Genomic DNA, 24,826 nt, shown 5'->3' on the forward strand with positions numbered 1-24,826 from the left:
TTATGCAGATGAAGGGTGAAACCCCGAAACTGCTGAGGTGGTCCATTAGCCTACAAGGGCTAGACTTCACCATTGAGCACAGACCAGGGAAGAGTCCCGATAATGCAGATGGCCTTTCCAGAAGGTATGTCGACCATGTGATGCTGGAAATGCATCTGAGGGACAGGGACTCTGTATCCTTGCCCTTTATTGCTTGTTATCGTGTTTTCTGTCGTTGTTTTCCGCGCAGGAGTTCATGTGGGACTCTTAGGGGCGCAGTTCCCTCTTTTGGTTTGGTGAACTGATCCCTGGGATACCCTTAGGGCACCCTTGGGTGGGAGTAAAACCCTGTACTCCTAGTGTATGTTTTTGGGCACCTGTTTGTGGCCCACAGAGCAGCGTACGGGCTGGTGGCAGCTCCATGCTGAATTGGCAGGTACCCTGAGGATCCTCCATTTTGGGATGCCCAGGTCCTGTCATTGGGATCCGTGGATACCTGATGTAGACAAGATGGCCACCGTGGCCTCTTGCTTTCCATAACCTGTTACCTTGTTTCCCGAAGTCCCGGGAAGCCCTGACTCTGTCCCTTTCCCCTGACTGGCTGTTGGGTGGAAGTTCCATATATGGTAGTGTGGGGAAGTGACTGGCTGGAACCTTCCCAACGACTGTATGTTGTGGGTATGCCATGGGGTGGGACTTAGGTGAATGGAGTGTGTGACGAATGTGCATTTCTTGTTGTGGATGTCTAGTATTTGGTATGTATCAAAACAAAAAGGTACTGTTACGTAGAGGATTGGTCCTTTGGGTTGAATTATTTGAACACAGTTACCTAGTCCAATCCGTTTTTTAACAAAGTTTAATTTCTACATTCAATCATAAAGAACAAAAAAAACCTCATCAGCGTGTATAAAAAAAAATCAACAATTATTGAAAAACAAATCATAAAAAAGTATTCAATATGACAATCACAAAGTGGAATAAAGGAAAACAACAGTGAAGCCCAACTCATAGGGGCACATTGAAAAAAGTTGACATTTACATCAACAAATATATATTCTTGAACATGATGTACATATAGTTAACACAAATCAGAAATAAATGCAAGAACCATTAATTGAGGAGAACGTAAATCCAAAAGCAATTACAAAAAACACAGTGAATCAAAAGAAACCGGTTTAAGTCGACCGATATCTGAAATAGGATGAACACAGAGGAGGGCCTGTGGAAACTACATGCTCGATCCGTTCGTCTTTCAATTGAAGAAAAAGCTATCTTTTAATCCAGGCGTTGTTACTGGTTCAAAACAAAGGAACTGGCTTGAGATGAGTGAAGGAAATAGATCCTTTTCTAAAATTGTAGAAATGTCCCAGAGTCAGAAACAATTTGTATCTGGGATTGGGTCTGCCAACGCAGAAGGGGGAGCCAAGAAGGCACCTGAGGGGAGTTCCTTCAGTTGGTGGGGTATTAATATTTCACGGTCCAGGTTAATGATATGGTCTGTGAAGGACCTTCAATCCCCTCTTGTAGCAGTGCGTTGTATTTGGTATGTGACACAAAGACTGAGACAGCCCTGCCAGATACTTGTATTAATGCAATGTGGAGTGTTGAATGGCTGGGTACTTGTTCCAATACACATTACTTGTTGTGGGTGTCTGGAGAGAAGTGAATGGCCTGAATGCACTGTGCGCCTGATTGACTGCCCGACTGCCTGAATGCCCTTCTGAGTGATTGGTTGCCTGAGTGTGACACAGCAGAATGAAGGAGAGACCAACTAGTATATCTGGGGGCCTCTCACTGCTATTAATCGTTCAGAAGCTGAAGTAGAAACCAACATTGAAAATGATGCTTATTCTTGAAGCACTGCTGGAAGAGAAGAATTGCTGGTGCTCTACTCATCGATCTGAAAGCTGTTGGGTCTCCAAGAACTGATCCAAGAGAGGACCTGGTAAGGAGACCTCTTCCTGAGCAACGAGGGACCATCGTGTACTGCTAACCTTCGCCGAAGCGTCCTGAAGCCAGCCTACAAAATACTGTCAACCGGAGACCGGGACCGCCGACGCGAACGAACAAAAGCACCGGACATTCCATTCACCGTCGTCGACCGCGGTTCGCAGTTTGCTATAACCGCTGGAGGCCCGTCGAAGCCGTGTTGCCCAGAATTGCCGACGGCCGGAGCCGCAACGCTCCACCCAATTAAGACATTTGAATCCAAGGAATCTCTCGCCCGCCCTGTCGACTGCTTTATCCCGGAGAAAGTCGAGGCCGTTGACAAGAAACCACCAGTGGGTTTCCCACCACCGGACGACTCGACACCCTTGCTGGTCCAAAATTCTTCATAGACTCTTTGCGGTCCCGAACTATCGACGATGAGGTGCCATGCCTGCCTCTTCCTTGCAGGACGTCCACGACCGATCATCGACGAGCACCGCCAGGACCGAAGCTGCCGCCTCACTGTCATTGTTCACCATTTTCTTCGTGGGATCTTGATGATCCGTGGCTCCTGCCTTATAGGAAGCCGCTCAAGAAGGATCCACCGACGACCCGACGTCAAACTCTGCAATTCCAGGTACATTGGGGTTGTAGAACTATTTAGAAGGAAATAAGACTCGTATTGAATATATGGACTGGGCTTGTGTTATATCTTTATTTACAGGTTGCCCAGGTGTGGGGGGGATCCTTACACAGAACTGTGTCTAGCGGTAGGGGCCAGTATTCTGACCATTGTTTTAACCAACTGCTTTCCTCCCATGTCTATTGTTGGTTCCCTTTATCGATTTGTGTGACATTTGACCACAGTACAGTTTGTTTGTTTGTTTGTTTATTTGGTAATGCGCTCCCAACCCGTGGGTAGCTGGGCGCAGATGCACTTTAATGAAATCTGATAGTAATTGTGGTACCACGTAGAACTGTGCATATATTTGCCATTGTAGATTAACTAAGCACATAGTGCGTTATTGTGTATATAACCTTAAACATATAGACAAAGACTGTTTTCACTAATACAACGTGTGGACATTACTTTGATGCGGCTTAGGGACTACACTGTACTTAAGAACCAGCCTGCATCACCTCCTGAGAAGCTAGGCCTTGATTGCTCGCCCACGTTTTACCAAACGCCGCCGTTTAAATGTGAAGGTGTCTCCCTAGCTAGTCCCCGGGGACCTGTCATCCTGGTGCCCAGGACACGGCCATCGCTAGTGGATCCAGTTCCTGGGGGTGGACCAGTGAGGGAGGATCACCTGGATGTGGGGTCCTTGGAGAGTGGAAGTGGGACACATACAGGTGAGACGCGGTATCCCCCTTCTTTCAACACCTTTTCCCCCCATCCTACCATGTAGGATATTCCGAAACACTGCCTTCTCCCCCTTTTCCTCCACCGACACTTTGCACACCACAAACAACGGAATAACACCCGAGCAGTTAACCTAATATGCCCCAATACAAGGCAATTGACCAGGATCACACACCCAAAGGCCTTTTCCCTTCCCCTAAAGGGATAAAAGGTGGAGCACAAAAGCATGCGACGAGCAGACGAGCCAGCTATCCAGGCACGGTAGTTCAAGAGGAGGAAAAAGGTGGTAAATATCAATAGGCTGACAAGGAGAGACACGACCTTGCCCTTTCCGACCCAGACACGCGAAACCTCAAGAAGAATGAATCATAAAACCGCGGACAATAGCTCAAGGGTGTTGCAGCAGATGTCAACAGTACACAGGGTGCTTACGCTGATAAGCAGGGCAGAGGGAGGCGCCTGCTACAGACTCCAGATATTCTGAAAAGCCAAGTGGTTTATCACAGTCAAAATCGCACAGGCCACAGCGAAAATCGCACATAGCGTGGCGCACACAACAAAAGTAGGCGGAACACGGGGCGTAACACTCGGAATGGGGAACAACTTGCCAAAATGTGGGCGTCACGGGGGAAGTACAGGGTGCAAGTGCGCGGAACGCCCACACGGTCGCCTACAACACGTATTCATGGAATCGAATAGGGCAACAAAAAGCGCACGGTCAAACCAGCGCACAGGCACAAACACGACCGCCACAAGAAAGCAGGCGGTAGCGTCTCTGCGCCTGTAATAAATGTGCGCCAAAAGGTGCGCCAACAAATAGCACCTATATACAGCTATGATGAATGTCCTATACTGTGGCCCTCCAGGACAAATGACGTGCAAAGGGGTACCCACAAACACGGACACCCCCTGACTGAAAAATAACGTGTGCGTGTATTGCGGGGTGCACGGGAACTTTCACACGCAATTTGGCAGGGTACGTGGATTTCAGGGGTGCGCGGGAAGTTCCACACGCGATTTGTCCGGGTACGTGCGCGGGAATTTCCACAAGCGACTTAGCTGGGTACGTGGATCTCAGGGGTGCGCGGGAAGTCTCACACACGATTTGGCAGGGTACGTGGATTTCAGGGGTGCGCGTGAAGTTCCACACACGATTTGGCCGGGTACGTGCGTGGGAATTTCCACAAGCGACTTGGCTGGGTACGTGGATCTAAGCAAGGCAGCAAGCAAAACGCGCCATCTGACAGGCTTACTATTAATTGTGATAACAAGCAAGAGGCAGAAAATTCCAATAAATGCCTGGATCTGTGAAGGTCATGTCTATTGCTCTGCCAAGAAGGTCGTACACACAGCATTTTGTGTTGGGCCTCATTTTTGCTGTAAGAATCGTTCACATTTAAGATTCCACCTATAGGCCCTGTAAGTGTTTGTTCCAACCAATACTGTGACATGGAAAAAAAAAATCAGTGTTTCAAACGTCCTAATAAACAGTCAAGCGGGATTGCTGAGCCTTCATAAGTGGTGTCAGGAATGGGATTACTGAACTGTAACAGAATGGCTAACCAACAACAAGAAAACAGGCTACGTAAGGTAGCCAGAACTTCCCGGGAAGTGAAACTGCCGTTTCCAGCCACCCCAGGCTCTGCTGGTCCACATTTATACAATATATAGAAAAGTGGTTAATTCCAAACGGGAATATAGCATGTATGGGGACAAGATAACCCTATGGGAGTAATCTCCAGAATCCATGCTTGCCCTTCTACATTCCATAGATATGAAGGATAGTGTCAAATTACTGTAGAGAGGTCTACATGATATTGGCTAACATTGGGTAGGAGAAACACTCAATCCAAGAAGAGGATGCCACTTCCCAACCCAACCTATTAGGAAGGATATCACCTCCCCAGAAATCCAAGAAGTACATTCAATGGAGACCAAAATGCACGCTAGAGGGGGTGTTTGGTTTTACTGCAGCCCTGAAGAGGGCATAGACCCTCTGACATCAGGAAATGATACTCATATCTTTGAAACTTCATCTCCCAGGTTTTCTAGTGCACATCAAAACAACCCTGCCCTTCATGATGCCTTGATGTGCATCTTAGCCATGCATGAGATTGAGCATTTTCTCTGAAGGCGTGTAGTCATTTTTAACTTTGGCATTTAAGGAGTAGAAAGAAAATGTATTAATGCATTGAACATAAATCATCAAGTATGAAAAGATTTGATCATTTACTGTGGAAGTCTGGATTCCAGCCAGGCTAATCAGTAGTTTTGCAACAACCAGGTAGCCTATGGCTACTGTAGCTTCTGGGCTGCAGCCCAATGGTCTGGGATGTGTGCCAATATTTCTGTTTGTTTTGGTTAATAGTAGCCAATGTTCTGATAACAATAACTAAGTACTGAAAGACTACAATTGACTACCAGGCTTCCAGGCTAGGCTGGATATGAGGGAGATTGTTCAGGGGCAGGTTCTCCATAACACTGACCCCAGCCCACATAGAACACCAGGAAGGGGAGGCACAGTACACTCCTTATTCACAAAGGAAGCCCTATTGTGTATATATTAAGCCATACCACACTTGGAGGCAAAGGGGCTCTGTGTGCATGGTTTGTCTTGGACTTCTGCGGCTGTGCACAGATATCAAACTATCTTTCCCAGAATGCCGAGCCGCCCATCGTCTTGGGAAACAAAGCCTATAAAAGGCCACGCCATGATGCAATCCGTGCTCAGCGTTTGCAGTTCAAGTGAGTAACGCTTACCTGTTAGCAACCCGGTCAGGTGGCTCGTTTTCTTCCTACGTCATTGCCTTCTTGTTTCTTCCTGGAAGTTTTTCATTCATTGGGCTCCCGTCTGGCTTCAGGATGAACCCCTGCCCTCTGCACAGTTTCCGAACCTGAAAGAAGAAAAGAAGCAGGTAAGTGTTACGGCGTGGCATGGCCATGCAAGCTGAATCCATTGTAATATCTGAAAGACCTGTTGCGTGCTGGAGTGTGTTGGACACTTGCGCACTACCTTCTTATCTGTTAAACTACGCTAGAGACCTGTTGAGTGCCTGAAGTGCAGTGGACCTTTGGGCTAAATTGTATCTGTTAAACAACGCTCGATGTGAAGTAACACTGAGGTTATGAAAGGGTGATGATTTAGCGAAGCTATTGAAGAGTGGCACCATCATCGCGGCGGGCCCGCCTGTACGCAACCAGTGAACTCGTCATCATTAACCTATCAAACCACACTTTAAGCTCCTTGCAAAAACACCAGGTAAAGATCAGTGATGGGAGGGGAAAGAAACAAGGGGAAGACAATGGTTAGAGCCTAGTTTACATGCTCATTGCTTTTACCTCTTTCTCCCCTCTATGAAAGCAGTGCAATTCACAGCTAGGGATTACGGACTATATTACTGTTTGATTCCACCACAAGAAGGTACAGCACACAGAACCCTTCTCTTTGGGGGAGGCTTGGGTGGAGGGACTGTTTCATTCCAGTGCCGCCATCCAGTCCCACTTCGGAGTCTGGGTGCTATCATCACTTGCACCTATGTGTTCCCTTGGGAAATTAGTGCTGACCCCACAGGAATTCAGGTAAGGAATTACAACTGAAGGGAATGGAGAAAAAAAACGCTTCAAGCTATTAGACAGATAAAAGCTTCAGGTTTTTATAGATTCAAAAAAGCTTCAGGCTTCTGGTAAACAAACGTGCTAACGCTATAAAAAGGCCAGCTGCTTGGAAGGGGCAGGAAGTACATTTTGCGAATTTGGACGTTTTGCCATCTGATTGGAGAGCAGAGCTGGAGGACGAGCAGTAAGCTGGAACTACACCTTCCCCTTTTTGTTTTGGTAAAGAGACTTGGCCGCAGAAGGGCCGGATACCTATGTGTTGAACTGCCTCCTCGTGGCAGAGAAGCCAGAGTGTGTGCAAAGCTCGAGTGTGCCACCTTGCCCCGTGCTGAAAATGTGGGGAAGGGAAGCCAACTGCTCAACTATCCTGACATTATTTCTTGAACACTTTTCATTTTTGCAAAAATTGATATCCCACACCATTTCTTATTAGAGCAATGATTGGCAATATGTTTATTAGTATAGGCCCTTTTATTTTGACAGAGACTCCACTAGGACTGCGTTATTATTATTTGATGGTTGTAGCTTGCTCCCGTCCCATTTTAGGCAAGGCATGGTATCACAAGTAGACAATGACAAGAGTTGCAAGTTTCAAATCCTTTATTGTATTGTTTATTCATTTATGTGGCGCTCCCAACCCTGAGGTTTCTGGGTGCAGTACAGTTTAACAGTTACAGCAGGTACAAAGACACATATTTGCATATACACTTTACAATATTGACATAATCTTTACAGTGTTATTTATATATACAGTGAACAGATACATTGCCATTGTCAGTAAGGTCTTGCCTCGTGGTCAAAGGAGCGCAGCAAAGGCTTTTGCATCCTTCTTGAAGGTTGGAAAGGTTGGTGTAGATCTAAGGAAGACTGGCATTATTGTTAAATTCAAGGGGGTTGGAAAAACTCCTGTCTAGCCATATAACTAAGACAGGAGTAATTTCAACCACCAAATAATAAAGAAACTGTCCTATTCAGTCTTAGTCAAACAATAAAAGCCTATACTAACATAACCTAATGCCTGCCCTCACTCTAATACACCCTAATGTGACATAGGGCTATGTATCAACAAAAGGAAAAATCAGTGGTAAAACGAAATGTCAGAATGGCAATATAAAGCAGTATAAATTCTCGTCCCCACGTTGTATAGCACAGGGTTAGATGGAACACTTGATGGATGAACACACTTTGGCTTGCAAATACAGTTATGCGGCTGGCTATGCCAGCCAGAGCATTCTTGGCAGTTCAAGTCTGAGTCACAAGTTCACAGGTTTAACTGGCTGCTACCGGCATATCTCTCACTGAAGCACTGGCACCGTTAGCAACAGTGCTGGTTCTTCAGTGTCCCCATTGCCATAGGACTATAGGACTCCATGGGAATGGGGATTTACCATTTCACCACCACTTGTGATATCCCGGTGGCACCGGATATCAGGCAGCGGAATCAGTGTTATGGGTTGGCGGCAACACCAGCGGGTTACCGCCAACCTCGTAATGAGGCCCATGGTCTTGGGGCACAGCTGGTCTGAAAGGAAATTCAGAAACACTCTCCATGGCTTGCTTTGAATGCCTGCCACCCAACTCAACAATGCTGCTGCTCCATACATAAACAAATCTGGGTGCACGGATACTCCCCTAATAGCGCCATCACTGAACAATCCTCTTGGACTCGCCAAAACCCTGGCATAACAGATTCCTGGTGTTGAACACACTACTCCTCCCTTCTGCGGATGAAATGGTCATATTCAGTTTGCTTAACAAATCGTTCTTCAAAGTGAGTGCCATAATCAAGTGTATATGTCTGGTGTACCAGGATATGCATTTCTTAAAACTGCCCACACTATCCCGACAATGACTGAAGTGTGTTCCATTATGATTGTCATCACCAATCCGTATCCATGGATATCCTGCTTTTTTCCAAACATCTGATTTGTCCCCTAACACTGCGGCAAACCCACTTTTCACATCTCCCACTGCCAACGTAATGCTTGCCGTTTGCTTCTGAAACAGATATATCCACTTGCCTGCCCCTGCGGCGAGCAAGGGCAGCACCTTAATCAAATTGTCTCTCTCCATATGTGGCCAGGGCCTTTATTTAACAACGGAAAATGTGTTACACCTGCTTCGCTGGTAACTTCTTCCCCCATCAATTCCCTTTTACCACTGCCATACAACCTGGTCGCACTCTTAATCGTGGGGCAACAAACTCTCTATTCTTAGTGTTACTCGGGGTGGGGCCCCTTTTCTCCCTTCTCCTCATCTGTCCCCCAATCGTCCTCCTCCCCTACTCTGGCTTCAACATCTGATCAGATAGATTCATAATCTACACTGTCTGCTGGTGGTCACCCTCTCCTGCATCCTTCATCATTATGACCATCATCCCTCATTTCAACATATATCCAATTGCAGTACTGTCAATTCTACACACATACTCGGGTTGGTATACCCTGCAGCTGCTTGCATGGATTAACACCCATGTGGGGGTGGCGGGGCTGTGGGGGGTTGTGGATGTTGCAGTCATTGTGGGGTGTTCGCAGGATACGGTTTGGCGCACTAGGTGTGGGAGTGACACAGCGCTTGTACTACTATTTCTCCCCTCTGTTTGTTCCTTCTTTGGACCAGGGCTTGTACATTCCCCCTCTCGTATCATTAACCCACTTGTTGTGATACTTCATGTTTTTTTCCCGGTGCAACAGAAGTGCTGTACACATATATTCGAGGGGCGTCAGGGAACTCAAGTTGTACCCAAGCCTAACCTTATAGCACTATTTCACCTCTTAAGCACCGATCCAGCAGTAACAATCACCCTTTTCCTCCCACTATTATCCACCATTCTCATTACCCCTCCCTTCCTTCCTTCATCACCTCCTCAACACCATAAAATAATACCCCACAAACAAATCTCCCCACAACTAATAACACCTTAAACCACAAGTCAATAAAAACTCATATACACAAAATGCTTTAGAGCCTTCCTAAATCTCCACTTCGAGCTGAGCAATGTACCTCCTTACGCCCCCTTTGCCGGGGTGAAGTGATCCAAGGTCTGCAATATAATGGACCTACACAACAAAAAAAAAAAATCACACTTCTTGACAAATGGTATATACCCTTCCTTTGTCCCCTTGCCTTGGGAAAAGGGAATTTACCTCATCACACTCCCTTGTGCTGAGTGGAGGGATCCCAAGTCCTCCATATATTGGACTTCACCTCTTATTTTATTTGGCAGTGCTGCCTTTTCCCCACAATCAGAGAAGTTCCCGTTTACTCTCTTCATCCTTGTCACGCCGCCCAACCCGGGCTTGTTCCAGCCCACTTACCTGATGCGGCGTGCCACGCCATGGAGGGTTTACCCCCGCTTTCGCCTGGGGGGTACGGGGCGGTCCTGGGTACCGGTTGCTCCTGGATCTTCGGGACGCTTGGTCTCGCGCGTACGCGGTCAGCCGGCCGCTCCGGGTCCCGCGCTCTTCCGGGTTCCCGGGGCGTGCCGTTCCGCGCATGCGCGGCCGACCCCTTCCCGCTTTCCGCGCATGCGCGGTACACGATGCTCTCGGCTCCCGGCCGATTTGCGGCCCAAGCCTCGCTTTGGGCCTCCCAGCACCTGGGAAACAGCACGGCTTGCGCTCCAAGCCTCCCGGGTGTGGGAGGTCCTACTTAAGGAGCCCGGCGGTTTGATTAAACCGCGTCTCAACGTGGTCTGACCGGATCGTTGTTTTGCGCTTGCCTTGACCTGAGTTTCCGCTCTGTCCTGCCTGGTTTTTCCAGTCCCTTCTGTATAGACCTGCCCTTCCATGCCCGGGTAGGTGGTCTCCCTGGTTCCCTTCTCCCTGCTCCCTTCCTGCTGGGGTGGTTCCCCCCTTCTCAGTTGTTCTCTGTTCCTTCCTCTGGGTTCTTGGTCCTCCTTGGTTCCCTTGCCTTCCCGCCTTCCCTTGCATTCTGCTGCCTCCTGGATTCCTGCTCCTGGATTGGACTCGCTACTCTTCTTGCTCCAGTTGTCTGCAGAGAACTTCTAGCCAAAGACTATCAGGCTCCCCCTGTCAGTGCTTGCACTGTCCTGATGCCACATTAATAAGGGGTGAGCTAACCTGTGGCATCGGGAGCTGGTTCACCTCCAGTCCAGTATCCATTTGGACGGGAGTTGGGCTGGTTCCTTGTGTCACTCTCACACCACCACAGAACTTCTGGCATCGTCTACTAAGCCGACTTCCGGACGAACAGGTACGCTGCGCCCTAGTGACGCCATCTTTAACAATCCTTTGCCTCATAATACATACTGTGACATCACCTTATAAAAACCACAGTATATTACCACATGGTTTTACACGCTCCATCTATTCACCACATATTACTCCACACATACCCACTCTCCCCTTATTGTTTTATCCGGCAAAAGGTGCACTTACATCTATCCGCTCTCCCAGGTTCCTCCAATATGGGGTCCCACCAACGAGCTGCACACTCTGGGAGCAGCACCAGAATCCAAAGAGCAGACAGGGCTTCTGGCAACAGCACCTGTGAACCTCTCTTCAAGTCATGCACTGCTCGCTGTAGATGGGTGCCGCACCGCAGTTGCGCGGCTAGGACACAACAACCTCACAGATTCTGGGATCACCTAATTGAAAGGTCCAACACCATAGAATAAAAACCATCCAAATGATAAAAATAATCACTGCACCTCTTTGCAAGGGAAAACAAGGATAATTATATGCAAAAAGGGTCTCAGGTAGTTCTGTAGAACCAAACTGACATAGAGCTTGTCTTATCTCAGGATGTTACACCTTATATAGTGGAAAGAATGCAAATTAACAATACTATGCTTATAATTAATACAACATAATCCCACCACCCTCACTGGTTACCACCTATAGAACATGCTAATCCCACCTACAGTCCATTGACCGATTGGCTACATCTACGATACCCCAGTCCTCTAGACATGTGGTTCCCTACATCGCCACTGCCGAAACCCAAAATGTGTGATGGGTGGGTTCTCATCAATAAACTCGTAAATTTGGGACCATCACATGATATTCACCCTCCTGTTCCAGGCGTGATTAAAGAAACCCTGCTTTTGATGAGACAATAGGCTTCCACATTAACCGAGACGCAATGGCGCACACAAGCTGCACCCCCGACCTTGTACTAAATGTAATAGCATCACCTCTGCTCCTCCTGTGCAGAATCACAACACTTTACTAACACGGATCCCCCCCTTATCTCCTCCCAATCCCAAGTGCCCAGGGATGACGTGACCAGGGCACTGCTCGAGTCTGAATTTCGAGGATTGCATCCCTTCCTGCTCTTTTACCAACTAACATTCCGTTCCCATCAAGTCCAGGCAACGCAGCTGGATCTGCGCACCATGGGTGCCTCTGACCTCGGCTTCTCTCCTGGGGAATGGAAAAGGGGATTCATTTTTGGAGCTGTACTAACCAAGTTGCAGAGCCACACCAAGGTTTGTATTCTCGTTTGTTCATGTTCTAAGCCTTAACATACAAAATGGCATTACTCTTGTCACTTTTACCACACTGACCTCACTTCTACCACACTACCCTACCGACTCCATCTTCCACCTATGCCTGCTTCTTCCCCCATATCGAATATCAATACATGCTAATAATACAACTAAACACTGGCCTATAATGCTGCTCTATCTATAACCTCGGCAACCGCAACATTAATAAATGTGTGGCTCTTTCTGTGTTTCTATATGTGGGTACCTATGGGCTAGACAATGATGGCTGTATTGTCATTTGTAACCTTTAGCATATGCAGTGTTTTATGTGTGTTAGGCAAGATTTGTATGCAGTTCCCTCTGGGACCACTACACACAATTCAGTTTACAGGTGTAAGCAAAAACTAACCCTTAGTATAAGTCTCTACCACACACTTTTGGTAACGAGCTGAGTAGCCAGGCTTATCTTAAGAGGGAATATGAGCAGTAAATTATGTTACACAGAGGTCCACAATTACCAGTACGCAGACTCTTACTCAAGGTTTCTTGGTAAAACACTTCTTAATTTATTTTACAGTCAGTTCCAAAACATTCACTAGAGAGGAACAATTAATATCACACTTAAATATACTACAGTCCTGTACTCAATAAGGTTCTGAGGTATTTACACTACTTTGAAGTAGGCGCAAAATGGCATACAGGTTACTTAAATAGAGGAGTAGAAAGGCAAAGGTTATTTAGAATATGTACAGAAAAGATCACAAGAATACTTAGGCAGTGCAGATACTTTGAGTTCACCAGATGAGTCAATGCAATTCAATAGGATAGGCCAAAGTCAATGGGCTAAAAGTCTTGGATATAAAAAAAACAGTTCTGGTTTTCATACGTTAAAGTCTCTGTAAAAGTTTGCCGTAGTAGTTTGCGAAAAAAGAATCATATGAGGGGTCACAAGCTGATCAGGCCTAAAAGTTGCACAAACCTTTGTCGAGTGAGATCATTTATCTCGATCAGGTTTTCACAGTACCTTTTAAATGAAGAAAAGCTGCAGCTGAAGATGATTGTTCCTGGCAGTTCCTGCAGATCTCGCTGTTCCTGAGCATCAGTCATGGGGACAAGAGGGAGGACGTCGGGGGACTCCTGCACTGCACAGGGACGGGTCCACAAGCTGGCAAAACTTTGTTTCCAGGTAGCTGTTCCTTAAAGCCCACAAGCTGGTGTCCTTCACCCTGGCTAATCCTAAACGGCCTTGAGAACGGTATCCAGGTGGCTTACGAGTTGATTGGTCCTACCAACTCAAAGGAAGAAGTCGTCCTTGAAGGGGCTTCTCTGTAGAAAGGAATGTCAGCGATTTGGACCTGCAGCAAGGCTTCACCAGGCAAACCAATGGTCCAGGAGTTGCAGCATTTGTCTTCCTTCAGCTCGTCCTCGGTTCTTTCGTTCCAGTGGTCGACTCTGCCTTCCAAGCCTCGACACTCGCCTTTTATCCAGTTTCCTCCCATTCATTCCAGCCTAGCTGCCAATCACCCAACAGGGTGGCTGTGCTTGCCGGACTGTCAGCCAGCCAATCACGCCAGAGTGCATTTGGGTCTCCTAGGAGATTAAGTACAGGGAGTTTCGGCACCTCCCTCACTTCCTGCCCAACCCAGACACTCAGGCGCCAGAGGCGGTCTTCAGTACTGAAGCCCGCCAAAGGCGATGGAACAAAGGGACCAAACCTGGTTTGGCGTGCAGAGACAAACACTAGAAGGAACTTTCCAAAAGGAAATGGCAAAAAAAGAAGACCAGGACCCGTTTAAACAAAGCAGGCTCAGTGGCTCCGGTGGATTTTAGCTACCGGAGCTACGAATAGTTCACGGTCAGAAAAAATCATGGTAATACCAACAGCCATTCTCAGAGGAAAGAGTAGCATTTGACTGCTACATGAGTTTCTAGACTCAGGGGACACTAGGTACACCCTCCAGCACTCTGTTGTAGGACAGGGCGTGCTGGGTCTAGGAATTTAAAAAGACTAGTAAAGCCAATTTAACTTTACATTCTCTGGGAAATAGTAGTTTTATCCCAGAGAAGGTATTTAAACCTTGGGAGAGCCGCCTGTAAGGCTTCCCTGTATCACAGCACTGAGGGTGCTGTGTGACACACATGAAAAGATGATGCCTAAAATTCCACAATCTAAGAACACACATCAAAATACATGAGAGAGTGGGAAAAGAAGAGTCACACTCTCTCCAGGTAAAACATTAAACCCCAAATATCCAACAAAGTTGCTGAGGGACACTAAGGTGAAGGGAATTAGCACATTTCTGAGACTTCTCCCTAACACTCGTCCCCCCCAGACTAAGGGACAGGAGAATTTAATCCACTCCTGGATGAATCTCCTTACTCCAGTCGATCATACATTCTGGAGAGACCATCAGCATTTTGATGATTACACCCTGACCTGTGTTCAATGGTAAAATCAAACCCCTGTAGGCTGGTTGACCATCTTAACAATTTAGAATGTTCCCCTTTCATCTGCAGTAACCATCTAAAGGGTTGGTGGTCTGTCTGAATCACAAAAGTAGATCCATACAAGTATGGTCTAAACTTCTTCAGAAGTCCTTACAGGGCAAATGGCAAACATTCTCTTTCAATTGTTGCCCTCCTTGTCTCAGGTTCCTTCAGTTTCCTACTGATAAAGCAGATTGGGTGTTCCCTACCTTTCTCATCCAGCTGACTCAGAACTGCACCTATACCAGTATTGGAAGCATCTGTTTGCACAAGTTTTGGTTGTAGTCAGGAGCACTTAAGACTGGAGCTTGAAAAGGGGCTTTCTTCAGTCCTTCAAATGCTTGAGTGCACTCGTCATTCCACCTGACCTTCTTGAGGATTGGGTGAGGAGACCACATTCAAGGGAGAAGCTATGGACCCATAGTTCTCTATGAAGTTTCTGTAATAACCAGTGAGGCCTAGGAAGGCTCTCGCTTGGGCTTGAGTAGTAGGGGTGGACCAGTCTTGTACAGCTTGTACTAGGCAATGGCCTTATTTCACCTCCTCCTACCTCATGTCCAATGTAGACCACTTTGCTCTGACCAATTTGACATTTGCTTGCCTTTATGGTCAGATGGGCCTGCTCAAGAGCCTGCAAAACATATCCTAAGTGGTCAACATGTTCTTTCCAAGTATGTCATGCAGAAGTCCTCCATCCCATTCAGAACCTGTACCATCCTTTGGAAAGTTGCAGGTGCATTTTTTTATCCAAAAGGCATTACCTTAAACTGGTAGAGGGCTGCTGGGGTCAAAAATGCAGTTTTCTCCTTGGCATGGTCTGTCAGAGCTATTTGCCAATAGCCTGATGTGAGATCAAATGTACTGAGGTACTTGGCTGAACCAAGATTGTCCACCAGTTCATCTGTCCTTGGTAAAGGGTGGGCATCAGTATTTGAGACTGCATTAAGAGCTCTATAGTCCACACAGAATCTCAATTCCTTGGATCCTGCCTTTGGCAATAGCACAACTGGACTAGACCATGGACTGGTAGAGGGCTCTATTACCCCGAGACCTGCTGACCTCCTCCTTTATGTGTGTTCTTATATAATCTGACATCCTGTAATCTCTGCTTTTAACAAGTAAACAGTCACCAGTGTGTTACGCTCACCTGGTCTCTGCGGAGGCGTTGGGGCACGGTCAAAGCCCTTCCAGGAATGAAACTCCTCGTCTGTTGCTCCCTCTGCGTCTGAGTGGGGAACTGCAGTGATGAGCAGTGTGGTTCCTGCGTGAATATAAGGGGGGTTGTAGGAGTATGCAGCCTGTGGTCCCTGACCCCTTCTCCAGACCTCTTCTCCCTGAATGTGGCTTCCCTGGGGTTGCACTACTCTTGAGGCTCCCCTGCTGAATGATGATGATGATGAGCTCTTTGTCCTGCTGCTTCTGGCAGGGGTGCTTGTTGAAGGGAACAGAGTTCCTTCGCTGGTCCCTTGTCGTGGAAGTCCAGGCCAGCTGCGACTAGTCCACTTCTTGTAGGTAAGTGTTTCCCTTGTTTCCACTTGCCGGCTTGTCTTCCGACTGTTGTAATTGTAAAGTTAGTTCTCTGTCCTTTGTATGTAATGTCTCTTTTCTCTGCTCTCTCCCCTCGCAGGTGGTGTAGCAGTGCCGGCGGTAGCTGCGGTAGAAGAAGCGGAGCCAGCAGTACGGAGGAGTGGGGCTGATATGGTCCAACAGCTGGTAAGTAGCCTTTAATGGTGCTTAGGGTGCGCAATGGGTTTTAGATGCGGCACAACCCTGGGTTGGGTGTTTTCTAACCTTGTCTTGTCTTCCTTTCTCGTTTCAGGACTTCGGCTTTGTGGGACAGAGAGCGCAGGTGCTGCGGCATCGATTCGGGATCTGCCAAGAAGACAGAGATGCGAGCCAGGGTCCAAGTAAGGATGCTGTTGTTGCAGGATCGCGAGGTAAGTAGTTGGTCCAGGCGGCAGCGAGTGTCACGTTGCATGGAGGTGCAAAGTAACGCGAAGCATTTGCTTGAGAGATCGGTGGGTTTATATAGTCTTGTTCCCGGCCACGCCCAGTAGCTCTGGCCTGCCTGCTGTCACGCCCTGCCACACACGATGAGTCAGCACCTGAAGACCAGGCCTAGGGAGCCACACCCGATGAGTCAGCACATGGGGATGTTCTCTGGAATAAAGGCTTTCAGCACCTGGAAAGTTCTTGTAAAATAAAAGCAATCCAGCACTGAAGTAAAATAAAAGCACTCCTGCACTGAAATAAAGTGTTCCTGCTCACATCTCTATATGAGCTTGGCGCCAAAGGTTTTTGTGTTGTGGGACCTGTGGCCATGACACAGTGGGAATATCATGCTGGCCCCAATGGGTCAAGCCTGGTGATTGTGAAAACAGGGAGGCAAACTGATTTAACAGAAACTTGCACTCCTCCTGCTGCTCCAGTGTCAGATTAGAAGAGAGATTAACTCTTATTTTCTCATCTAAAGGCTGTCCTGTGAGAAGGTCAAGTAGAGGTTCACTCTCCTCCTCCTCTTGAACTGAAGCTAGAAACAAAGCTCCCACTTCTGGTCTTGAGACATAGGCTTTTAGACGGTTGGTGTGAAAGACTCTGGGAGCCTCCTTAGGGTTGCCTACTAAGTCCACCAAGTAATTGACCTCTTCAAGTTTTCCCACTACCTTGAAGGGTCCAATCCATTTGCCCTGTAAGCCCCTCTTCCTTGTAGGTACCATAACTAAAACTTGCTGATCTTGAATAAATTCAACCATGTTGGCCTTCGTCATGCCAATGTTTCACCAGAGCCTGGCCTGCATTTAAGTTATTAGATGCTTCTGTCATCATGTGTGTCATTCTCCTCCGGAGACCCAACACATAGTCAGTGGCTCTCACTGGCTTGGGAGAAGGAGCACTCTCCAACCCCTCCTTAATTAGGGCCAAAGGACCCCTAACTGGATGACCATAGAGAAGCTCAAAGGGACTAAATCCAACTCCCTCCTGAGGGACTTCTCTATAAGCCAAGAGAAGGCACGGCAGTAGAAGGTCCCACTTTCTTCTAAGGGGTTCCTCTAAAGCACCTATCATGCTCTTCATAGTACGGTTAAACCTCTCTACCAATCGATTTGTGTGAGGATGGTAGGCAGTTGAGAACTTGTAAGTCACTCACAGGTTTTCCACATGACCTGCATGTAGTGGGACAAAGTTTAATCCCCTATCAGAGATGACTTCCTTAGGAAAACCTACCCTGGTAAAAATACCTAATAGGGCCTTAGCAACAGCCAGAGCTGTAACAGTCCTCATAGGTATAGCTTCAGGATACCTAGTAGCGTGGTTTACTACAACCAATAGAAATTGATTGTCTGAAGAGGTTGGAGGGTCTAATGGACCAACAATGTTGATTCCTACCCTCTCAAAGGGGATTCCCACCACTGGTAGAGGCACCAAGGGTGCCACATTAAAATACCCACTGCCAATTCTCAAACGCTCAACATCCACCTTATATACAGACCCCCGGCCCTATTAATACCTTCATGGAAGACCCCTTAACAATCCTATCTGAAAATCTAAAGGACACATCCCAAACGCTGCTGCTAGGAGACTTGAATATAGGCTTCAACGATGCTAATGATCAATATGCTGCTGCAGCGGCTAATATCCTGAGTGAGCTCGGATTCACCCAGAGAGTGACCAAACCTACCCATAACAAAGGGAGAAGCCTTGACTGGGTTGCCGATCATAACTGCAATGCCTCTATCACCTCTATCACACCCCAAATTTGGACTGACCATCACCTTATATCGTTTTGCATTGAAACTAAAAGACCATTTCCTGATATCTTACCCTCTTCTGGCTCCCCCTCTTCGTCCTGTTAAACCTCCTGTTTTTAAACGTAGCTGGTTGAGAGTTTCCAGCCTTGACCTGACCTCCGCTTTGCTTGCTAATTCTGGCAATGCGGTAGATTGCTCTCTAACCAAGCTTAAGCCGCTTTTTTAGCCTCGGCTCACTCGCTAGCCCCTATTAAACTCTGTAAACCCGTACCCCTGAACCTTGGTTTACTGCTGATCTTCTTCCACTCAAACTGCTTTGCCATCAGGCAGAGAGAAAATGGTGTCTTGCTTATTCCCCTTCTGCCAAGATCCTTTTTCGCAGCTCCCTTTTGACCTATCATAAGGCTTTGATTACTGCTAAAAAGTCTTATTATAGCCAGAAAGTTCAATCAGCGCTTAATAAACCTAAAGCCCTCTTTGATCTTGTCCAGTATCTCTTCCCCTGAGACTGGAAAGGCCTCTGTCTCTCCTTCGCAAGGCCTGTGTGACTCTCTTTCTGATTTCTTTCTTGAAAAGATCTCTATGATTCGTGACCACATAAAGGCTGGTCTGCAGTCGCTCGCAGCCCCCAAAATTGTCACCTCTACTTCTCCTACTGCTTCTTGGTCTTCGTTTCCGCATTTCTCTAACTCCAACCTATTGGCAGCTATTTCTAAACTAAAGTCTGCCTCTCCCAACGATGCTATACCTCTTATTCTTTTAAAGGAGGTATCTGTGGACATTATCAAGCATATCACTACTGCTGTGAATACTTCCTTTTCCACTGGGCTTATTCCTCCCTCTCTTAAGCACACCCTTGTGGTCGCTCTTCTTAAGAAGCCATCTCTCGATCCAGACGTGCTGTCTATTTATCGCCCTATCTCACTTCTTCCTTTTCTTATGAAGCTGATGGAGGCTTTGGTGTCCCCTCTTCTTTCTAACTTTCTTGAGTCTTCTCATTTCTTCGATCCGTTTCAGTCTGGTTTCCGCCCCGGGAGGGGTAGTGAATCTGTCCTGAACTCGGTGCTTGATGACCTTGTATGCCTGGTGGATGAGAGTGGTGTCGGAGCAGTCCTACTTCTGGATCTTTCGGCTGCTTTCGACACCGTCGAACATTCCATCTTGCTTTCTCGCCTTTCCAACGCTGGTCTTTCTGGCCGGGTCCTGGACTGGTTCACATCTTTTCTGTCTGATCGCTCTCAGTCTGTTTCTCTTCCTCCTTTTCGTTCTAAGTTGGCTACACTTCTTTGTGGTGTCCCTCAGGGTTCTGCACTCTCTCCTATTCTTTTCAACATTTATATTAGATCCCTTCTGCTTCTTATTCATTCACACGGTTTCCGCTATTATTCTTATGCGGATGACACTCAGTTCTTGTCCGCCTGGAACTCACTCAAGCTGAGACTGCTGCTCGTTTTAGGAATTGTCCCGAGGATTTGGGGCACTGGATGATGACTAATTGGCTAAAACTGAATGGCAGTAAGACCGAGGTCCTGGTTGTGGGTACCTCGTTTCCCCTTCTGTATTTGGAGCTTGCAATTCTGGCCATCGAGTCTTGGTCCTCTCCGCCTGCCGGTTCAATCAGTCCGTAACCTTGGTGTTAAAATCTCTGCATCTTTGGCTCTTGATAATCAGGTGGCTAGTGTCTGTAGTACCGGGCACTTTAAACTCTGCATTTTGCGGAAAGTACTGCCTTTTATTCCTGTTGAATGTCAGGCACCGGTAGTGGCAGCCTTGGTCCTCAGCACGCTTGATTATTGTAACTCTCTTTATCTGGCCCACCCTCGCTATCTGATCCAAAGGCTTCAACTGCTGCAAAATGCCGCCGTTCGTTCTATACTTCGCCCTCCCTTTGGATCCCACATCTCTCCTCTGCTCAAGAAACTCCACTGGCTTCCTGTGGCCAGTCGGATCTTGTTTAAATCACTATGTCTGGTGCATCGCGCCTTTTATGGCGTGGGCGCTGAGTATCTTCAAACTAGGTTTGTCCACTACACTCCATCCCGTCTACTGTGTTCTCAATCTGCGTGTTTTCTTACTATCCCCCACTAGCGTCTGTCACGTATGGGAGGCTGCGCCTTCTCGGAATCCTGGAATAAGTTGCCCATTGCTCTTCGGGCAACTGAAGACCACCTTACATTCCGTTGATTGCTGTAAACTACTCTCTTTTAGGCCACCCTTCTTTCTTATGGTATTGTTTGGCCTTTCTGGTCCTCTATTATCCTCAGTAACTAGCGCCAAGATACCTTCGGATGTACGTGCGCTTTACTAAATTCCTATAACATAACATAACCTACCATACAGGCACCACCTGCCCTCCCCACGCTCACGAGAAAAAAGAAAAACACTACTGAAAAAATACTCCCTCATATTCTGCCTACCCTTAATTCCTTGCCAGACAATATCGACCCTAGCATCCTAGTTGAAGAATTCAACAAGACCATGAACATCACTCTTGACAATATCACTCCTCTAAAACTTAGAAGTAGTAAGCCTAAAAACCATCTCAATAATTGGTTCCTTCCCCATCTGAAAAACCTAAGATTAGACAAACGAAAATGTGAATCAGCATGGAAACTTCACCCCAACTTTAGAAAACAAACTAAAGCTAACTAAAATCTCATCCCAATAAAAGAAGGACAGACTGCTGGCCAAACAAGATACCTAAAACGCTAGAATTACACAAGCAAATTCCAGCACGAAGGAACTCTTCACAATTCTAAAAGAATTAGAAAATCCCATCATAGCCCAAGACAACTGTGTCAAAGATAAAAAATGGTGCACTGAAATTCAGCATGCACTAGCCAACAAAGTGGCTAACCTGCAAAACAAAATTGCACTAAATAAAAGCGTCACTTACTGCAATGGCGCCACCACCTAACAAAACTACTCCGACTAACAATACTCATGTCACCCAATTTCATTTCTCCAAAGTCTCTATTACAGAGGTTGAGAAAGTCATCTTGGGTCTTAAACCATCGAACTGCAAAGGTGACCAATGTCCAGCAGAATTCATCAAAGACGCTGCAAGGGATCTGGCACCTTTCATTACCAAACTCATTAATGCCTCCTTCACAATACCCAGCAATCTTAAACAATCCTGGGTTCTCCCACTTCTTAAAAAACACACCCTAGACCCTGCCATACCAACCAACTACAGGCCCATTACCACAGTACCTTTCCTACTCAGGATCCTAGACAAGGTAGCATACATCCAAATCCAGAACTTCCTAGAACTCAACCAACTCTTAGGATCACGTCAATCTGGTTTCCGGCCATTACACGGCACAGAAACAGCCCTTAATGACCTTAAAGCCCAAATAGACAATTTAAGAGACTCCGGTAAACTTGCACTACTTCTCCTACTGGACCTGTCAGCGGCTTTTGACTTGGTGGACTATAACGTCCTTTGTAACCACCTGAACTCAGCCGCCCAGTTCTCCAGTGAGGCCATGATATATGATATTTTATTTGTATCGCGCTCGTACACAAGTGTTTCACAGCGCAACTAGGCAAGGGAGGGGAACAAGGAAGAACACTCTTACAGCAGAAGATCTTCTCTTGTCGTCGGGAAAGTGGTGAGGTTGTTGCAGCAGGGCTCCACCGGTGGTGTCGTTGTTGGAAGATGGCTCAGCTTCTCCCCTCTTCGGATTTCTTAGGTCCTGTGGCGACTTCTGACGTTCCAGTCCCAAAAGCCCTGCTTTTATGCAGAAAAACCCCAATTCAACAGCCTAGCTCATACATGCTAAGTGGTGAGCCGGACGGCTCACCACTGCGCCAATCAGAACAGAGTGTGACTTGGGTTGCTAAAGCAACGCCGTCCAGGGTGCCAATTCCCCCACCCACACATCCTGTGGAACCCAGACAGGGTGGCACCAGTTGGAGGGCTTCTGCGGAGAAGCCCGCCAAAAAGTGGAACAAAGGGCTCGACCTTGGTTAGAGTTAGAGAGACGGACACAAACGCCATTTTGGAAAAGAGTTCTGGCGAAAAGACCCAACCAGTGATTTTATATTAAATAAATAAAACGGCGGTATCTTAACATTGCACCAAAAAAGTGGTGCGTTTAAAACCAATGGGAAAATCCCATAGGAAATATTCCGGTGGAATATTTTGCATGGTAGCCACTGCCACCAGCTAGAAACTCAACAAGGGGGGACTGGACAGTGCCCCCTTGGAAACAGACCCAGGAGCAATCTAATTAACCCCTTCCAGTACTTCCACAATATGATGGTTTATGCTGGTTCTGTTCACAATTTTGGACTAGTAAAGCCAATGGTGACTTTACATGCCTTGGGAGACAGTAGTCAGTCCCAGGGAATGGAGTCTATGTTTGGGGGTCACTATGACACGCCTGTGTTACTGCACTGAGGGTGCTGTGTAACACACATATATCCAAACAGATGATACCCTATGGAGTAAAAGACCCCATAGCCCATAAGCACACAATAAGTCAAAGACATACCTCAAATCATGCCTAAGAGTCGGAGGAAAAGAGTCTCACTCTTAGCAGGAGAAAAAAGCAAACCCCAAAAATACAGCAAAGCTGCTGGGGGACTCACTAAGTTTGGGAAATTACCCTTATAAGAGAATTCTCCCTAACAGCGGACATCAGGTTTCAATTGCTGGTAGTGGGACTATAGGGAAAAAGAAAACAGACCCAAGTGTGGGGGTTGCCAGGAAGGCAGTGCAGATGTGTTACTGGCGGGGGCAGGGACCTGGGCCCGAGATCAGAGGGTGGCCAGGTAACCAGTGCAGTATCATTTTCAGCCAGGAAGTCAGGAGAGGAGAGGAGGAGAAAAAGCAGAAGCAAAGAGAAAGTTTTTGAGGAGCTTCCGGAACCAGAGAGGATTCTCCTCAAGTTTCAGGGTGGCAGGGAGGCTGTTCCAGAGGGAGGCCCCAGCCAAAGAAAGAGATCTACCACCAACTCGTTGCTTGGAGAAGCGACTGACCCTGAGGGAGTTTGAGGTGGAAGAGCGAAGAGCTCGAGAAGGAAGATACTTAGGAAGAAATAGTTGAAGGTATTGAGGCCCCAGGCCCCAGAAGACCTTGTGGACAATGGAGAGGGTTTTGTACTTAATCCTCGTAGCCACTGGGAGCTGGTGTAGAGATTTCAGTCTGGAGAGATACGATCCCTGGGCTTGAGGCCAAGGACAAGTCTCGCAGTCCTGTTCTGGATGAGTTGCAGAGGGCGGAGAGCAGTAGCAGGCAGATTTAGAAAGAGACTGTTGCAATAGTCCAGTTTAGAGAGAACCAGAGCTCTGAAGACAGTGAGCTTCTGGGGGAAGGAGAGGAAAGGACGAATACCTCTGAGGAGGTGCAGCTGGTAGTGTGACTTCTTAGAGATATCAGAGATGTGAGGAGAGAAGAGGGGTGTGGAGTCGAAGATGACCCTGAGGTTTTTAGCCTCACAGGTGGGAGCAGGAAGAGGGCCAAGAGAGGCCAGCCAGAGAGTGACAGGAAAGGAGGGAGCGGGTGCGCCATTGAGAATCTCTTTCTGGCATTAAGGAAGGGATCATTGGTGGCACACCACTCCTGGATGGCAGACAGACAGTCAGAGATGAGAGAGGGAGAAGAGGTGACTCAGGGTAGCCTGAGAATGAGCTGAGTGTCATCTGCATTGCACTGGAAGTTGGGGCAGACACAGAGCGCAGCAATGCGGTCAGCAAGAAGTGCCAAGTATTGGTTGAACAGCCAGGGAACGAGGTTAGACCCCTGGGGAACACCACAGGTGAGCTAAAGATAGAGGAGAGGAAGGACCCCAGTTGAACCTGGGAGGATCGATCAGAGAGGAAAGAAGTCACCCATGCCAGGGCCTGGCCTGTGATCGCCAGGTTATCACGGAGATGGTTGAGCAGGCTGGCATGGTTAACCGTGTCAAAGGCAGAATAGAGATCAAGAAAGACGAGGACACAGGGGGTGTTCGAATCAAGGTTGGAGAGCAGGTGTTCACGGATGTTCAGGAGAGCAGTTTCCATGCTTCTGGCGGCTCTGAAGCCAGACTGATGATTGATCATGGAGACAACCAACAGATTCAGTGTGAAGATTGAGCTGGGAGATGGCCAGCATTTCCAAGAGTTTGCCCAGGAAAGGAGTGATGCAGATTGGGTGATAGTTAGCCGGGCAGGATGGGTGGGCAGAGGGTTTCTTAAGAAGAGGTTGCACAAGGGAGTGCTTCAGGGGGGGAAGGGAAGACTCCCATGGCGAAGGAGTGATTG

At 47.4% G+C, this 24,826-nt stretch overlaps 1 protein-coding gene across 3 annotated transcripts in view; it reads right to left on the reverse strand.

Moving 5' to 3' along the window:
* The window catches only part of LOC138560842 (zinc finger protein 585A-like), a 332,450-nt gene that overhangs the window by 221,002 nt on the left and 86,622 nt on the right, over positions 1–24,826 (reverse strand). For 2 of the 3 annotated variants that reach the window (XR_011299304.1, XR_011299303.1), the window contains exon 2: positions 6,032–6,165. Coding sequence is in view for 1 of the 3 variants with exons in the window: in XM_069642749.1 (XP_069498850.1) it covers positions 12,560–12,577 (18 nt within the window). In the remaining 2 variants the exon portion in view is untranslated. Of the gene's footprint in view, positions 1–6,031; positions 6,166–12,559; positions 12,578–24,826 lie in introns of all 3 variants that reach the window. The other variant, XM_069642749.1, reaches the window with a different exon arrangement.

Source organism: Ambystoma mexicanum, unplaced genomic scaffold, assembly GCF_040938575.1.
Source record: "Ambystoma mexicanum isolate Mex_15411 unplaced genomic scaffold, UKY_AmexF1_1 Mex_scaf49, whole genome shotgun sequence".
NCBI lineage: Eukaryota > Metazoa > Chordata > Amphibia > Caudata > Ambystomatidae > Ambystoma > Ambystoma mexicanum.